Source organism: Canis lupus, chromosome 16 (genome assembly GCF_011100685.1).
Source record: "Canis lupus familiaris isolate Mischka breed German Shepherd chromosome 16, alternate assembly UU_Cfam_GSD_1.0, whole genome shotgun sequence".
NCBI lineage: Eukaryota > Metazoa > Chordata > Mammalia > Carnivora > Canidae > Canis > Canis lupus.
The window spans coordinates 54,486,531-54,503,785 of record NC_049237.1 but is presented as its reverse complement, the minus strand read 5'-3'; the positions used below and the strand labels follow the sequence as shown (position 1 = coordinate 54,503,785).

At 36.2% G+C, this 17,255-nt stretch overlaps 1 protein-coding gene across 5 annotated transcripts in view; it reads left to right on the top strand.

Moving 5' to 3' along the window:
• Window positions 1-17,255, top strand: part of WDR17 (WD repeat domain 17) — a 102,650-nt gene that overhangs the window by 15,738 nt on the left and 69,657 nt on the right. For 4 of the 5 annotated variants that reach the window (XM_038560501.1, XM_038560502.1, XM_038560503.1 and 1 more), the window contains exon 2: window positions 11,790-11,912. The exons of the other annotated variant lie outside the window; for it this stretch is intronic. In XM_038560501.1, coding sequence (XP_038416429.1) covers window positions 11,847-11,912 — 66 coding nt within the window. In that variant the 5' untranslated portion in view covers window positions 11,790-11,846. The remainder of the gene's footprint in view (window positions 1-11,789; window positions 11,913-17,255) is intronic. 5 annotated transcript variants of the gene reach the window in all.

Sequence of the window (17,255 nt, the reverse complement as noted above, 5' to 3'; positions counted from 1 at the left end):
TTATGTAAATGGAATAATATGATAATATATTACCTTTGCATCTAGCTTATTTCAGTCAACATTGTGTTAGTGAGATTCATCTTTGTAAGTTGCTCGGAGTTGTTTCCATTCCCTCTCATTACTGTAAACCATTCCATTGCATGAATATACCACAATTATTTATCTTTTCTGCTGTTAATAGAGACATGAGCAGTTTCCACTTTGGTGCTGTGATAGAGGTGCCCTGAACTTTGGTGAGCGTGGACGTCCAAAATACCCCTTGCTGTTGGCTAACACTTAGGAGCAAAATGCTGGGTCATATGGTGTATATTTGTTCAGCTTTAGAGGATCCTGCCAATGAGTTAGCCAAATTGTTTGTTTCAATTTACATTCCCATGAGCAGCATATGAGTCTCAATTACTCTGTATTCTTGCCAACCTGTGCTATTGTACATTTTAGCCCTTCTGTGGCAAATGTAGCAGTATCTCTTTGTGGGTTTAGTTTGCAGTAATCATGGACAACTTGTCATATACTCATTGTCCTCTTTTGGCGATGATGGAGTTCTTTTGTCCCAGTCTTAGGTCCATTTTTTTATTGCCTTAGCAGTCTTTTGTGTGTGTGTGTGTGTGTGTGTAGTGATAGTAGATTAGTTTTTTGTTGAGTATGTGCATTGTTAATATTTTCTTGCACTCTGTGGCTTACTTTTCACTCTTTAAATTATGTCTTGATGAACATAGGTTTGTAATTTTAATATAACCAGATATGTCAAGTTTTTTCCTTTGTGGTTGGTATTTTTTGGTGTGTCTTGCTTAATTAGTAAACCTTTTTCTACTCCAAAGACAATATATTCTCATTAGCTTTCTTTGAAAGCTTTATTGTTTTACCTTACATATTTAGATCTCCAATCTGTCTAATATTGGTGCTTTTTTTATAATATAAGATTGGGGTGAAGATTTTTATGTATTTTTCCATAAGGATTTTCAGTTGACCTACAACAATTATTGAAAGGTCTGTTCTGTCTTCAGTATGCAACATTATCACCTTCATCATAAATCAGTTAACAGCGTATGAATAGGTTTATTCTAGATGTATTGTGTTCCATTAGTGAGTTTTTGTAGCCTGACACCACACTGTCTTTATTATTATTGCTAAGAAGTATTGATAGTTAATAGTCTAAACCTTCAGCTTTATTAGTCTTTTTTAGGGCTTCCTTGACTTTTCTTGGCCATTTACATATCCATATGAGTTTTATTTATTTTTTATTTTTTATTTTTTCCATAGGAGTTTTAGAATTAAAACATGCTGGGGTTTTGATTGTGACAATATTGAATCTGTAGATTAATTTTGGGGCAATTTATGTCTTTACAGTATTAAATCTTAATGTCTGTTAATATGTTATATCTCTAATCTTTCATTTAGGATTTTTATATTTGAAGTATGAGAGAGATTGCTCTGTATTTTCTCTCTTTTAATGTCTTGTTTGGGTTTTGGCAGGACATAAAGAATTGATAAGTGTGATTCCTTTCACTGTACTCTCGAAGAGTTTGTATGAAAGATCTTTAAATATTTGCAAAAGTTTGCCAGTGAAACCATCTGGGCCTGGGAGATTGTTTGTGGGAAAGTTCATTGTAGACTCCTAGTTATGCTTCTTAGACTTTCTCATTTTTTTTTCATCAACTTTGGTAATGTGTGGTTTTTTTTTTGAGGAATTTATCCAGTCATTCAAGTTATCTATTACTGCAAGTGTGTTCATAATATTCTTATTCTTTTTAGGTTGTCAGTCGTTCTTATCATGATGTCTTTTTTTTTATTCCTGTTACTGATATTTGTACGTTCTGTTTTTTTTTTTTCATGATAAGTCTTTAAACAGTTGACCTAAAGAAACCAGCATTTGCTTTATTTGATTTTTCTCTACTATATGTTTGGAAATATAAATATGCTTTCTCCTCTTCAGAATTATTTCTTTTTCCTGAATTGTTTTTAGATTTTTTTGAGCTTTGTTTTTTCTAGCTTTTTGAGATAGAAAGTTAAATCTTTGTCCAATGAAATCTTTGAGATTCCTCCTTTCTCATTTTCTGTTAGAAATACGTAATCCAGGTTATAGTCCTCCACCTCCAAGCATCACTTTAGCTCTAACCCATGAATTTCTATTTGCTGTGACTTTACCATCTAATGTTAAATATTTTCTAACTTCTCTTTTTACGTCGTTGAATCAAAGATTATTTAGAAATACATTGTTTAATCACCAGTTGCAGACTTTTTAGGTATCTTTCTTTTATTAATCTCAGACTTCATTCCATTGTAACTGGAAAATATACTCAAAGAATTCCAATATTTTGGAAATTGGTGAGGTTTTCCTTATGGCTAGTACGTGGTTTATTTTTGTCATTATTCCATGTTCACTTGAGAAGAATGTGAGTTTTATCATTCTTAGGTACAGTATCCTGTCTATATTTGTCAATTGGGTCAGTTTTATTGAGTATGTTCAGATCCTTTGCACTTTTATGTGATTTTCTCTTTTCTGTCAGATATTGAGATTTATTACTTAAAGTTTCCCATTATGATTATGGATCTGTATATTTCTCCTTTGATTCTGTCATTCTTGATTTAAATGTTTGAAAGTTGTGTCATTCGGGTGCAGTTTTATGACTGTCATATCATCTAGTCAGATCTCTCCTTTTATTCTTAAGTAGCATCCCTCTGTCTCTCTAGTAATATTTCTTGCCTTAAAATTTATTTTTTACTTTTATAACTATAACAGCTTACTCTCGGTTAATGATTTTCTAGCATATACTTTTCTGTTTTTGACTTTCGACCATTCTATACCCTTACAATAATGTATGACTCATAAAAGAGTGTTTGAATTTAATAGTGTGCCAATTTTACTTTTACTTGTAATTTTAATCTGTTTTAATTGAATGTATAACTGTTAAGATTTGATTTACATGTACAGCCAAACTTTTGTTTTCTTGTTCACAAATTTTTTACTAATTACATTTTCCTTTGATTCACTCATAATGTGTTCATTTACTATTTTTTTTGTAGTTACACCAAAGATCCTGTAGGTTTGACTCATTACCATTTGATAGAAATGATTACTTTTATCTCCTCATTGATCCTAACTCCATTTAATCAGCTCTCACCTTTTGTTATTTTTTTCATATATTAGTGCTACAAATATTTATTTATTTATTTTATTTTACTTATTTTATTTTATTTTTATTTTTATTTTATTTTATTTTTTTAGTGCTACAAATATTTTAAACTTCAGAAGACATTGCAGTTATTGGCCTGGGTAGTTAACATCTCCTTCTGTTTAACGACATATATTTCCTCTTATTGATGATCTTTGTTGTCTCTAGCATTTTTATCTTTCTGGGAACCTTTTCTTCCTGCCAAACAAACTCCCTTTAATGTTTTTCTGGTTCAGGCCAAATTCCCTAGTTTTTGCATCTATGAATATATCATAAGTTTGCCTTCAGCTATATTTTCACTGAGTGTGATAGCATTCTAGGTGCGTAGTTAACTTTTTTCTCTTAACTTTAAAAATGTGATTCCAGAGACACCGCAGTGGCTCAGCAGTTGAGTGCCTGCCTTCCGTGATCCCGGGGTCCTGGGATCGAGTCCCATATCAGGCTCCCTGCAGGGAGTCGGCTTCTCCCTCTGCCTGTGTCTCTGCCCCTCTTTCTCTGTGTCTCTCATGAATAAATAAAATCTTAAAAAAACGTAATCCATTACCTTTTGACATCTGTTATTTCAGTTGATCTTTGACAATATTGTGACCATTTCAAAGATTTGGTTTCCTTTGGCCATGGTTCTCAGCATCTTACTGCGGTATGCCTACATACGGTTTTACTCTAATTTACCCTGGTTGGGATTTGGTGAGCTCTAGGAACTTGATTTGTTTAAATAAATTTTGGAAAAATCTCACTCTTTTTATCTTTAAAGGTTGGTTCTATTTTTTTTTCCTCCCCCTTGAAAATCGCCACTCCATCTGTGTCTAACTTCTCAGCATATCCTATCTCTTTCTTATGTGCTTTTTGTTTCACTCTTTCTTTTCTCTGTATGCTAGTTGTTGCTACTCCACTGCACTAATCCTGACCTTTGTTGCATCCAGTCTACCAATGGATTCATCCTCTGAGATCTAAATTTCAGATACTGGCTTTCAGTTTTAGAGTATCCATTTCAGTTTTACTTTGCATATATTCTATTCTCTGGTAAAAACACTTCACTTCTTGTCTATTGTATTTGTGACTACACATTAAAAATACTATGTGGCTTAAGCTAAAGAGAAGTATACTGTGTACTTTATTGCTTTGTTATTAATGATTAGAATCACTAAACCTTGGAGTGTTCTAAGCAGTACTGATATCTTGTTCAAGGAGGAGCTTTGCAATTGTCTTGAAATTGAGCTTTCAAATGGTTCTTTGGATGTGGCTGTTGAATACTTTGAAGGGCATGAAATGCTCGGATTGGAACTGCCCCTGCAGATCTCTTCGGGCATGGAGGAATGTGCTTGTGGACATCTGCTCAGGTGCACATTCCTTGTGGGAAAGCAGGACTTGAGGAGTCCTAGAGGGTCTGTCGTGGACGTGGCGTTAATGGCATCCACTTGGGCGATCATGGCAATTGTCATGTTCCCTGTTGGTATTCCTTTGGCCCCCCGAACACATATCCTATTGTAGTCCATCTCAGTCTCCCTCTGCTTATTACGGTAGACCAGTTTTTCCTCATTTCTTATTGTGAGATCATTCTTGGTGTCCATCTGCCTCATCTGCTTGTCCTTGACATTGCTTCTAAAAATCCTTTGTGGATTAAAGAAGTAGCAGTGCTGTATTTCAGAGAGACAGACACTTAAGGTAATGTGTCCCGAATACGATGGCTGGGGGTGGTGAGTGAAGCTGAAAATTCTAAGAAAGAAAGTAAAGTGTCCAAGTGAAATTAGGAAATATGATTCAGTCGTACGACATCTGTATGTGGACAAGTTCATTTTGAGTTTTTCCCTCTTTTGTTTTGTTAGTATTGGGAAGCACTGCTGTGGATTCTTAGTGTATAATTTTTAAAATTTAGATTATATACCTGACAGCAGAAATGTGCAGTTTGGTGTTTTGTACCAGCAAAATGTGCTCATTAGCGTAATTAGCATAAAAGAAACATTGAAGATTTCTAGAAATCCCCTCATGGCCCCTTCCTATCACAGCTTCCTTCTGCCTGAAGAAAATTTCTCTTAATTTCTAATAGTGTAGATTAGCTTTGCTTGTGTTTAAGCTTTTTATAAATGGAATCATGCAATATGTATCCCTTCAGGTTTGACTTTGAATCGTTAGTGCATCATAGGGGTTTATCCATTGGGTTGTGCATAGCTCATTGTAATTATTGTGTGATATGCCAGGTATGACTGTATTACAGTTTTTATCTCCCAGGTCGGGGGAATCAGGTTCTTAGGGGAGATTTGTGTCTTTCCCCTCCAGCCCTTCTCTGTGGCAGCCAATGTGCACTTTGGATTTAGGGTGGGTGTTGAGTAGCAGACAATTTTTTTTGCACCTCCTCAAACAGTAGCAGATCTGTGCTTTGTTTTGGAACAGGATGGGAGCCTGAGATGCCCTCCTGCCCACCTGCCAGGGGCCGGCAGCTTTTGCTTCTGCCCTTCCTCCAAAAGTCCCTGGGGTCAGGAAGGAGGGTTTTGTATCCCTTCCTGGAGGCAGATAAGGTTTGCTTTTCTCTTCCCCCATTGTCCCTGGCAATGAGGGTGTGTGTTTTCTCTTTCCTAGTAGTTGAAAGATTTGTTTCATGGATGAATACAGGGTTTCCTTCCTGTCTGCAGCCAGTTGTTTCCTGCATGTCTGAGCCACTAAGGGGGACTGTGCCTCATTTGCCCCCAGTCTTTCGAGCTAAGCACCCAGTTGAAGCCTGTGGAGAAGATCTTACAACAGTGCAAACTCAGCTTGCATCTAGTTATTCTAAACTGATCCTGTAGTTAGTTCTTGGGCCTTTGGGAATTAATTACCATTTTATCTGATTTTTTTTTCTTACCTGCCTTTGTGACAGTCACCTCTTTCTCTCAGGCTTTTGTCAAAGGTGGAACTACTCATACGTCCTCTCTCTTCAGAGAAGGGCCTGTTACTCTGGAGTTTTCTTGAGTGCTTTCCAACCTGACAATTTAACTTATCTTCCTCCAGAGAGAATATATGCTTCTGCTTTAACGAAGTGGGGCAGGAGCACGGGGGCGACATCAACTTAATCCACTCATTGAGTTTATCTGAAGCTGAGCCTGTCTTTGTAAGGGATCATCTAATTCTATTTCATTCTAAGCCTTAAGATGTGGATCCAGGTAGTTCTCACTGAAAGGACACCGTTATTAGATTAGGGTTTTCTTTGGCAGCATCTGAACTCCAACTTTTTTTTCCCCCTCAGGCCCTATGAGATTACTCAGGCCCATTGTAACTTTTCAGTATTTTAGCTACTACTTTTATTTCTTATTTATTTATTTATTTATTTATTTATTTATTTACTACTACTTTTATAGGCAAATCTTATTGGGGGGAAAAAAGTAGCATTCCCTGCCCACCGCCACTACCACCAAAGGAAAAGTGCCTGTGTACACCCTTTTTACTTCTCTTGAGACTTTTTTTAGTTTGAGATTTTACATATCTTTATCCAGCATTTCAAATTGTCCTTGATAGTAGCATTGGAGATGTGTGTACACACACACAGTATGTATGCAAGTGTATGTATGTGTGTGTGTGTGTGTACACGCTTGTCTGCCATTGCTGGGAGCCAAGGTCTTGTAAGTAGAATCATTCTGAGGATTCCGAGCACACTGGGTAAACTCTGTATCTGCTCTCTAACTCAGACTTCCTCCTGGCATTTTTACATAGAGTTTTAATCCAGTTGGATAGACAGCTCCCCCGAATTATATGATGTAGTGCTTTTGCCATCTGCCCTCGACCAGCTGATGCCTCAAGAGGAGGCTCTGTTCATAGTAAGGGTCAGCAGACAGGTGAACCCAAGTCTCCGTCATCTTGTGCAACACCTTCAGCATGAGGCCCAGGAGTCTCTTTCTTAGCCCTGTCCTCTCTGCTGACCTGTCCCACCATGACTCTAGACAGGACAGATAGAGACAGATCAAAGAGAATAATTGGGAGTGATGCCATTTATTTTATACTTGATCCGACCCTGTTTGGTTAAATAAGCAATGGCCTGTGCTTATTTCACATGTTTACTTAGTTTGTTAGGAAGCGTAAAATCACTATTATTGCTGTCTCATCAGAGAGCAGAGAACGGCTGACTAAGAGGGTATAAGGACTTTGGATAGGACAGTGGGTAAGAGGACATAACTGGCAGGGGATGAAAATATAGTGCAGAAAAGATCGCCTGCAACCAGAATTTCAGAGGATTAAGCCAGTACCTTGGTCTGAGATATCAGATAACACTGGATGGAAAAATCTAAGCGTAGAACCAAGACACACATCATGGAGCCCCACCATTAGGATAAGCAAAACATGTCATTTTATTCTGTTTAGGATTTTAAGCAGGCATGAGTAAATAAAAACATTATCCAGTTGGGAAGAAGAAAGCAGAAATAAGCATTTCAGGATATGGCACGATAGGTTCACATAAAATCACAACCAGAGAACTTTTGTACTTCCACTTCTAGACCCAGGGCTGCTGACACGTGTCTTGATTTTCACCCCCATACTTACAGTAGGATGTCGATGACTGGTAGCCATGACCAGCTTCTCAGAATGAGGGCAGGGCCCTACTTTATTTACTTATAATTGTTCTTATCCTCCTAGGTGGTCCTAACTGTTCTAACACACAAAATTACAAGGCACTTCTAAACAAGGGAGAGTCATAGCAAAATGGAAACATTGCTTATATATGAATGGATCACACAAAATGTGCTGATTATTTTTCTCTTATGGGAAGAAAAGCTCAACTGTTTTTTTTTTTTTTTTTTTTTTTTATTGGTGTTCAATTTACTAACATACAGAATAACACCCAGTGCCCGTCACCCATTCACTCCCACCCCCCGTCAACTGTTTTTCAATGATTAATTGTTAAGAGGTTGGAAAAGAACATGAGATAACTCGGATTCCTTATATAATTATGTCTTGCTATATTTAGTTCGTCTTAAAAATTTTGTCTTTTAAAACTGTTTTGCTAGGGACATAGGCATAACTCTATAAATCTTATTTTCTCCATCAGGAGACCCCAATTTCCTAGTGTAGATAAGGTGAGAATGTTGATTTGATAGACTAATCTCTGTGGAGTGTACCTATCGTCCTGTACTCAAGAGTTAATGGATCAGTTAGCTATTGCCATGAAAATGCTTTGTTACAAACCACTCCAAAAACTCAGAAAAATATAACATTACACATTTATTATGCTCACAAGTATAATCCTCGGGTTTTACAGCAGATCTGTCTTGGCTGAGTGAGTGGTTCTGCTTCTCATTTAGACCTATGGTTTGTCTGTGGCAGCTCTACTCCTTGTGTCTCTCATCCTTCTTGGATCAGTAGGGTAGCCATGGAAGGTTCTCGTTGGTGGCAGAGGCACAAGAGTATGAATGGAAATAGGCCCTTTAGCCGGAGCTTGGAACTGGAATACTCTGACTCCTGCCCACAATATCACTGAGAAAAGCCAGTCATAGGGCAAGTCTAAAGGCAATAGGCAGTGGTGTACCGTCTGCGCATTATGGGGTCATGGCAAAGATCTAGACGCAGAAAAAGTCAGAACCAGTAGTCAAACTTCAGGTTACTTATGTGTTTGGATATTAATGCCTGCAGTAAGTTTTCTGACAATACAAAACCTTTTACATCATTCTCTTTATTTTCTTTAACATGATATTTACCTTCTGATGACTGTCATTTCCTTGCATCAGAAGTCGTAAGAGGTAGTAAGAATTTTCTAAGAATTGAGTTAACTTCGTGATTTCTGGCAATAATTAGTCCGTCAGACCTATGGACTAATCCACAGATATAAATATGTGGAATAAGGGCCACCATGACTCTCTTCTTCCTACCTCAGTTACTGCTGAGTGCTCATGGCATGCTTCCCCTCTGAGGTCAGCTATGGGTTCAGCTCTCTACTCCAAACAGTCCTAACCTATCAGGCAGATGTGAGAGTTGAAAACTGTCCTTCTACACTAAATAAACCAGATTCTATTCACTGTCAGATCGTCAAAACACCTGTCTACCATCAGGAAGTATGTACGAGGCAAGATAGTTCATCTGGGATTACATGATGTGAAATATTTTACCTTTCTTAATTCTTGTAGGTATGGCAAATAGTGCTGGTGGAAAAATACCACACAATAAGGACTCTGAACCATTATGTGCCCTATAAACAGAGTATTCATTATTAACTACATTGTATTTAAAATGGCATAGGGCAGCCCTGGTGGCGCAGCGGTTTAGCGCTGCCTGCAGCTCAGGGTGTGATCCTGGAGACCCAGGATCGAGTCCCATGTCAGGCTCTCTGTATGATGCCTGCTTCTCCCTCTGCCTGTGTCTCTGCCTCTCTCTCTGTCTCTATGAATAAATAAATAAAATCTTTAAAAAAAATAAAATGGCATAATGTACCTGGTATGATTTTAAAGTAATGTTACCAGTTCAGGTTGGCATTTAATTTAATGCTTAAAAAATGTCTTAATGTCTTAAATGATTTGGTTAGCCATTTCCAAAAGGAATTGAATAGTAGTCCCATTTCATTTGTTGGTACGCATAGTACCTGTCACTTGGATACATTTTTTTAGATCCTTTCCAAGTTTCGGTGATATGTACCTTCATGTGAACTGTCATCAGTTGAGGACTCTTCTAGCACTGTCAGTTCACTCAACAAACATTTTGTATCTTACTACAGAGATGAATAAGGCAAGTTCCTTTGTTTTGGGGAACTCACAATTTACATTTATGTAATCATAAATTACTAAATCATTTAGTAATCACTATGTATTACTTGCAAATATATAAAGAAAGGCAAACAAATGAGGGATTTGGTGCATTTGAAGAACTTTTCAAAGAAGGATTTTTAAGCTGTGTTTTTGGAAAACCATAAATGTGACATGACATATTATTCACAGCGAAAAGGGGAAGGACAATTAAGGCAAAAGCATTTAAAAGCTAACAGACAGGGACGCCTGGGTGGCTCAGCGGATGAGCGGCTGCCTTCTGCCTACAAACCTGCCCAGGGCGTGATCCTGGAGTCCGGGGATCAAGTCCCACATCGGGCTCCCTGCATGGAGCCTGCTTATGTCTCTGTCTCTCTCTTTGTGTCTCTCATAAATAAATAAAAATCTTTAATAAAAAAAAACTAACAGACGTAAATGATGATGGTATAGAACATGTTTAGGAATTGCCGTGTAAGCAGGGACATAAGTAAACTATTTTGTTAGTTCATACAGGACGTGATGAGGGGTCTCACTAACACTTTGACGTTCGAGATGGAGAGAAGGACCTTTTGAAGGGATATTTTGAAGATAGTTTGATAAGACCTGATGATCAAATGTAGTGGACAGGGGAAGAGGAGGTGATGCCGGAGTCCGAGGCGCTGCTGTTTTAATCTCAGGCTACTGCAGAGAGTGTAAGGATAGGCGCTGGGAGGGGGGATGCAGGAGAAAGTCAAGAATATGCAAAACTGGTTGAAAGGGCTCAGAATCTGGGAGGTCAGGAAGATGTAAACAAACAAGAGATTATATCAGTCCTACAACTTCCTGTGGAAGTGAGAACCTATTCCCAGGCATCTTGACCTGAGGCTTCAAGCAGATACTCAAAAATATTTCTAGAGAAAAAGGGAGAAGAAGAATTATTCTGAAGAAGAGTGCCATGTTCTATCTGATAAGTTTTTGGAGAGAAGGCTGTTTTCAGTCAGCCATGGTGATGCTTCTGTGTCCTAGACATGTACCTTTTTTATGCCAGAGCAAGTGCTATCTTACTCTAGGATACGGAGAATGAAACACTCAAATTGCCCAAATTCTTCCCTTTTCCTTCTGCCCCCCCCCTTCTTTCCTTTTTTCTTCACTGAGGTGTAACGGTTTGATGAGCTTAGTAAGGAAAAGATCCATCAGAACTTTGTTGGGTGAAGCCCCTGAAATTTACAGAGGGTGTTAGTCCACGTACTCTCCAAGAAATCTCTTACTTAGTGTGTCTAGTAAATAATATCTTTCAGAAGTGAGTAAAACTAAAAAAAAAAAAAAGCCAAATCCATGTGATTTTGATTCTCTGTTGAACATATTAGCCTGTGATTTAAACTCTAAACTTTTTGAGGCATGTCAGTAATTAGCAATCAGCTAATTGTAAAATAATTTAACTCTCAAGCATAGAAATCTAGAATTAGCCTTGTCATTGCACACCTTTTCGCCTAGAAGCTTTCTTCTGGTTTTATTCTCCCAACTGCTGAGGTTGAAAGTGGAACTACTATTTTTTTTTTTTTTTTTTTTTTGCCTCCTGTTGCCTTGTAGTTTCTCTGGATTTCTTATTTGTAACTTGGTAACTTTAAGATATAATTTGCCTCTTTCTTGTAAAAGTTCAATCTAATATATGTTTTTTTTAAGAATGAAAACTGAAAGCCTAATATTTGATAAAGCATTTGCTGATACTCTATAACAGCATAATGATTATATGATTTTTTTTTTCCTGTTTGAGCATAGAGGCTTACATTTTCTGGTTTAGCATTATTTTTACAGATACTGTTATTGTAAATTATTAAAACTGTCTCAGCTGAAATGTCTAGCTTCTTGTACTGAACAACATTTCACAAGGCAGATTTTGGTAAATCTGTTTGGTTGAAACACATTATTGTTACTTTAGGTGCCGACTATTCTGATGCCGAGTTTCCAATTGCCTTGATTAAAGTAGAAACATCCTATGGCTTGGATGACTTACATTTCAAATTGGTTTGAGCAAGATGATTGGTATGAAGGACTACAAAGAGTAAGATATATTTATGTTGTGATTATGATTTTCTGTGGGTCTTTTTTCTGCTCTCCTGCTCATGCAGCTGTTATTTCTTTGTCATTTATGTTGCAGACATTTTTGCATTGCAATATTTTGAAGGTAAATAAGACACTTGATAGATTCCAAAGCAGAGATAAGAGGATAATTATAAATACGGTCATAATCATACATTGAGGAAAAGGTTTTTTTTTTTTTTTTTTTCTGTCCTGGTTTCACATGAATTCTTAATGTTTTCAGATTGTCTTCAGGCTTTAAATATAAAATAGAATTCTTTTATGAGACTAATATATGAAAACAGTAATACTTGTAATAGTCATTTTACATAAAGAAAAAATTTTAATGAAGCAGAAGATGTGCATGATAATACTATGTATTATATTAATATCGTAAAATTAAATGCAAAGATTTTCTGAAGAGTGCCATGTTCTATCTGATGAATTTTTAGGCAATTAATTATGTTTCAAAAGATTTGGATTGTCACCATGGCAACTTTTGTATAGTATTTTGAAAATAGCTATTCTGATCTATTATTGCAATAGTACAAAACTGCTGTTTAAAAATGTATCTAATCAAAATGGATTTAGTGTAAAATAATACGATGTCTTTTTGATTATTTTCACCTTTTTAATGGGAGATTTTTAAATCACTTAAATGAAGCATTCTGTAGATTTTTTTTCTCACACAGCCTGGATTTTTCTTTTTATTAATGAATAGAACAAAAGAGCCAGAGTATCTTCCTGGGGTTTCATCAGCTTTCCTCACTGTTGTCGGAGGGCATATGCTACCAAGATAGGCAGCACTGCGTTTCTCTCCCTGTCCTGCTTCCTCAGGGTCCCATCCTCCACACATCAATGAAAGACATTTTTTCAGTATTTTACTCCCTTTTAATTATCTTTGTCACTGTAATTCCTCAGCAGTTTAAAGCTGTCTGCCTTTTGGGATTTTCTTTGTTTTTTTGTTTTTGTTTTTGTTTTCATTTTTTTTAAGCTGTGAAACAAAGCTGGTAAACATCTCTGCAGCCAGTTAATAGCAAACTCTGGAGAATAATCCTCATACTGGGGATCCTAACACATTCTGCAGAAAACAGGTGGAGAATCAGTGGGTAGCTTGTCATTCTGAATTTCAGTCGTACCCATAAATGATGGAAGTACTTCAGCTTATGAGTTAGATAAGTCCCACTGGACACACATACACACCTTTGTATTGTGCGTGTGCATTTTAAATATAGTAAGTGCATTTCTGATGTTGAACCAAAGAGGTTTTTTTTTTTTCTTCTTCCAGTGCAGTCCGTGTATTTCCTCAATGGGGAGGGATAAGGATGGTAGTCCAACTCGCTAAAATGCTTTTTACTAAAATTGAGTGTTCCTTTATCTAGCGACTTCAGGGGGGTTTACATTAGAGATTATGAGGATTCAATATCTTTTTCTCCATTATAACACCAGTCGGCCCTTTAGTACCATTAGCCTTTATAAATGAATTTCTGGCTCTGAGACCTATTACAAGAGTAGCTGTTATATATAGACACAGTGCAACCCTGAAATTACCATATTGTCATCTTCATGAGTTTGAGCCGCTTCTGGCTCAAATTTTGGTCTGTTCTTATATAGACTTGGATGAGAATGAAAGATCCTATTCTAAATAATGAAAATTGGCACATGAATATTGACTTTAAGTTCTCCTAAAAGCAGAGCTTAATATTTTTCAGTTGATGTGCATGTGCATATGTATCCTATATAATCAGCATTCAGCATAGCACATTTTTCAATAGAATTTTTTCTCCTAATTTATTTAAAAGCAAAGTTATAACATTGTAGTGTGGGGTTTATAATGTACATAAATGCAACACATTTGATAATAATACGAAGGACTATGGGGGAATGAAAATATGGTTGTGGGGTTATTACATTTTACATGAAATAGAACGGTAACACTGAATACAACAGATGTGGTGAGGATGCAGAGAAAGGGGAGCCCTCTTACACTGTTGGTGGAAAGAGTTTTTTTTTTAAAGTTCACAAGAAAAGGTAAGTTGGATTTTTTAGTTAACATTGTAATTTAGAAATACAATGTTTGAAAAATTACATACAAGTATGACTGGTCTTTCATAGAAACTTATGATAGTATTAATTTTAATATAATATTTATGGTGTATGTGTATATTTCTACAGGTACACAGACACACATAATAATTTGATTTTCACTTAGTTTTGCAGGCTTTTTTCACAGTGTTGTAACTCTAGCTATATTTTAAATTTCATTGTGATTATTTCATATCAGCATGCTCTTCATATTCAGAAGTGAACTTTAATGTTATATAAATATAAATACACTCATCACTTTTTTTACATTTCATATACTTAATATAGAGAATATCTTTACTGTGAGTGTAACATATATGTTGTATTTCATATGAGATTAAAAGAAAAAATTGAATTTAGGTTAAGAAATTAATATCTTTGCAAGTAGGCTGTTGCCAGGTTACTGACATTGTCACTTATGTGTGGGGTGACACAATGCTCAGACTTTCTTCCTGAATCCTTTCTAAATCTCCATTATTCAGTGTACTTGAAGGTTTAGTACATCTTTAAAGTGTACATGTTGTTACTGGAAACAGAAGATTATATTTTCTGAAGTAACAAATCTCTAGAATGTACATGGAAATTCTTAAGTCATTCACATAAAAATGAAACCTATTCTAAAGTAAGAATACAAAAAAGTAGATAATATTTGTCTGAAATATATAATTAATTACAACGTTAAGTTCACATACATTTATTTACCTAGATGTGTGACATATATTTTAGGACTTATGTTTAAAATAAAGATACAGATTTTGGAATGATTCTGTAGTTGAATATTTTCTATTTGTAGTAATGAGAAGCATTAATTATATAACCATTCATGCTGACTACAAAGATAACAAGAGCTTCTGGACATTTCTTTTTATCTCCTTAGCAATTACAGATATAATTTAATAAAAGCTATATCATATTATATATACTTTTAATAATTTTGAAAAACAATAAGGAAGTTTCAAATACTGCCCGTTTAAATACATAATTAAGATTTATAAATACAAGAGTATTCATATATATATATTTTAAGATTTTATTTATTTACTTGAGAGTGAGAGAGTGCACAGGGAGGGGCAGAGGGAGAGGGAGAAGCAGACTCCCTGCTGAGCAGGGAGCCCAATGTGGGCTCAATCCTGGGACCCTGGCCAAAGGTAGATGTTTAATGGACTGAGCCACCCAGGGGCCCCAATATTCATATATTTAATGATGTGTAATTTTTTCAAATTTTGTTCAAAATCCTAGATTTTATAATATGTTCTTATTTTGTTTTATGCTGTTTATTATTTTAATGGCTGTTTTGGACAAGTTATTCAACTCTATATTTATTTATTTATTTATTTGACATATTTTATTTATTTATTTATTTATTTATTTATTTATTTATTTATTTATGGCAGACACACAGAGAGAGGCAGAGAGATAGACAGAAGGAGAAGCAGGCTCCTTGGAGAGAGCCTGATGCAGGACTTGATCCCCAGACCAGGATCATGCCCTGAGCGAAAGGCAGACGCTCAACCACTGAGCCACCCAGGCATCCCTCAACTCTAAATTTAAAAGGAAATTATATGGTTAGATTGTAAGACTTGTGAAAGCTGCTTAGGAACAAAGTCATACCAAATTGTATGACAATATTGAAATTTTTGTATTATTTAAATTTGAAAATTAAAAAGTAGTGAACTTAAAGAAGAGGTAATTTAAGATATACTGATAATTAAAGTAAAAATATATTGACAAAGTGAATTTTAAAGTAACATGCCTTTTTAATAAGGAGCAGAGGGACTTTGAGTTTGTAGTCTGGCAGGTGAGGAGCTTAGAAGTCTTCACTCTAGCCTAAAATGATAAAAAATTGAGCAAACTGGAAAAAAATAAATCAGCCACTCTTCTTAGATCTCTAAGAGAAGTGAGGTCACAGGGCAGTTTACTTCTTCCACAGTTGGAGAGATGGACAGGCAGTTACAGAAATTCACAACCTCCTGGAGCAGAGACCTACCAGCTAAAACCTCAGTGGGAACCAGAGCCCAACTAGGAAAACCTGAACTATAACTGATGAATTGCTGGAGGCTCATGTCACAGGTCTGAGAGTTAGAGACTCCATGGAGGCCCCATGCTTGTGTGCTCTCACCTCCAGCATCTCTACCAGGTCCTCACTGTGAAGACCAGGGAAAAATCCCATCATGCATCTGGCAGGGAGAGAAGAAAAGGAATCATTTTGAAATAGGTCCTAGCATTTTTTTCTTAGCAAAGCTGTTCTAGGAAGAAATAGTTTTATCAGAGCCTTACCTATCTGGGGAAGGGAAATAACCAACTCCAGCCCACTGTACCCATCCTTTCCCAACTAAGGGATAAAAAAACCCCTCCAAGAATCACTGGTGAAATTCACATTACACAGGCATGGACTCACCAGAGGACCTAATCACAGGATTATAGAGCACTTTTCCTCCCACAGTTACATTACCAAGGGTCAGCTGACCACAGTGCTTTTTACCCACTACATCATGTAATCCTCTCAAGGAAAGATTGTAGGGCATACTGAAAAGCAAAAATGAACAAACAAGCAAACAAACAAAAAACCATCAGAACAAGAGTCAGATATGGCAGGAATGTTGTAACTATTGGACCAAGAATTTAAAGAAACAAAATTAATATTATAAGGACTTTAATAAAAAATAGAGAACATACAAAGACAGGTGGATAATTTAAACAGAGAAATGGAAATTCTAACAGGAATCAAAAAGAAATGCTAGAGACCAGAAACACTAAAAAATGAAGAATGCCTGTTAGCTCATTAGTAGACTGGATATGGCTGAGGAAAGAATGATTTAGCTTGAGAATATGATGGTAGGGACTTCCAAATCTGAAAAGGAAGGAGAAAAAAGAATGGGGGAAACAGGACGAAATACTCAAGGGCTGTAGGCCAACTGCAAAAGATGTGCCGTACACATACTGGAAATACCAGAACAAGAAGAGAAAGGAGCAGAAGCAACAGGTGAAGCAGTAATGACTTAGAATTTCCCCGAATTATGTCAGACAGCAATCCACAGATCCAGAAAGCCCAGAAAATACAAAATGAGATAAATGCAAACAAAACAAAACAAAACAAAACCCTCACCTAGGCAAATCACATTCAAACTGAAGAAAAAAAAAATCAAAGCGAAAATCTTCAAAAAGAAAACAGAGGAGCAAGAATAAGAATTATCATTCAACTTCTCAGAAACCACAAAAGCAAGAAGAGAATGAAATGAAA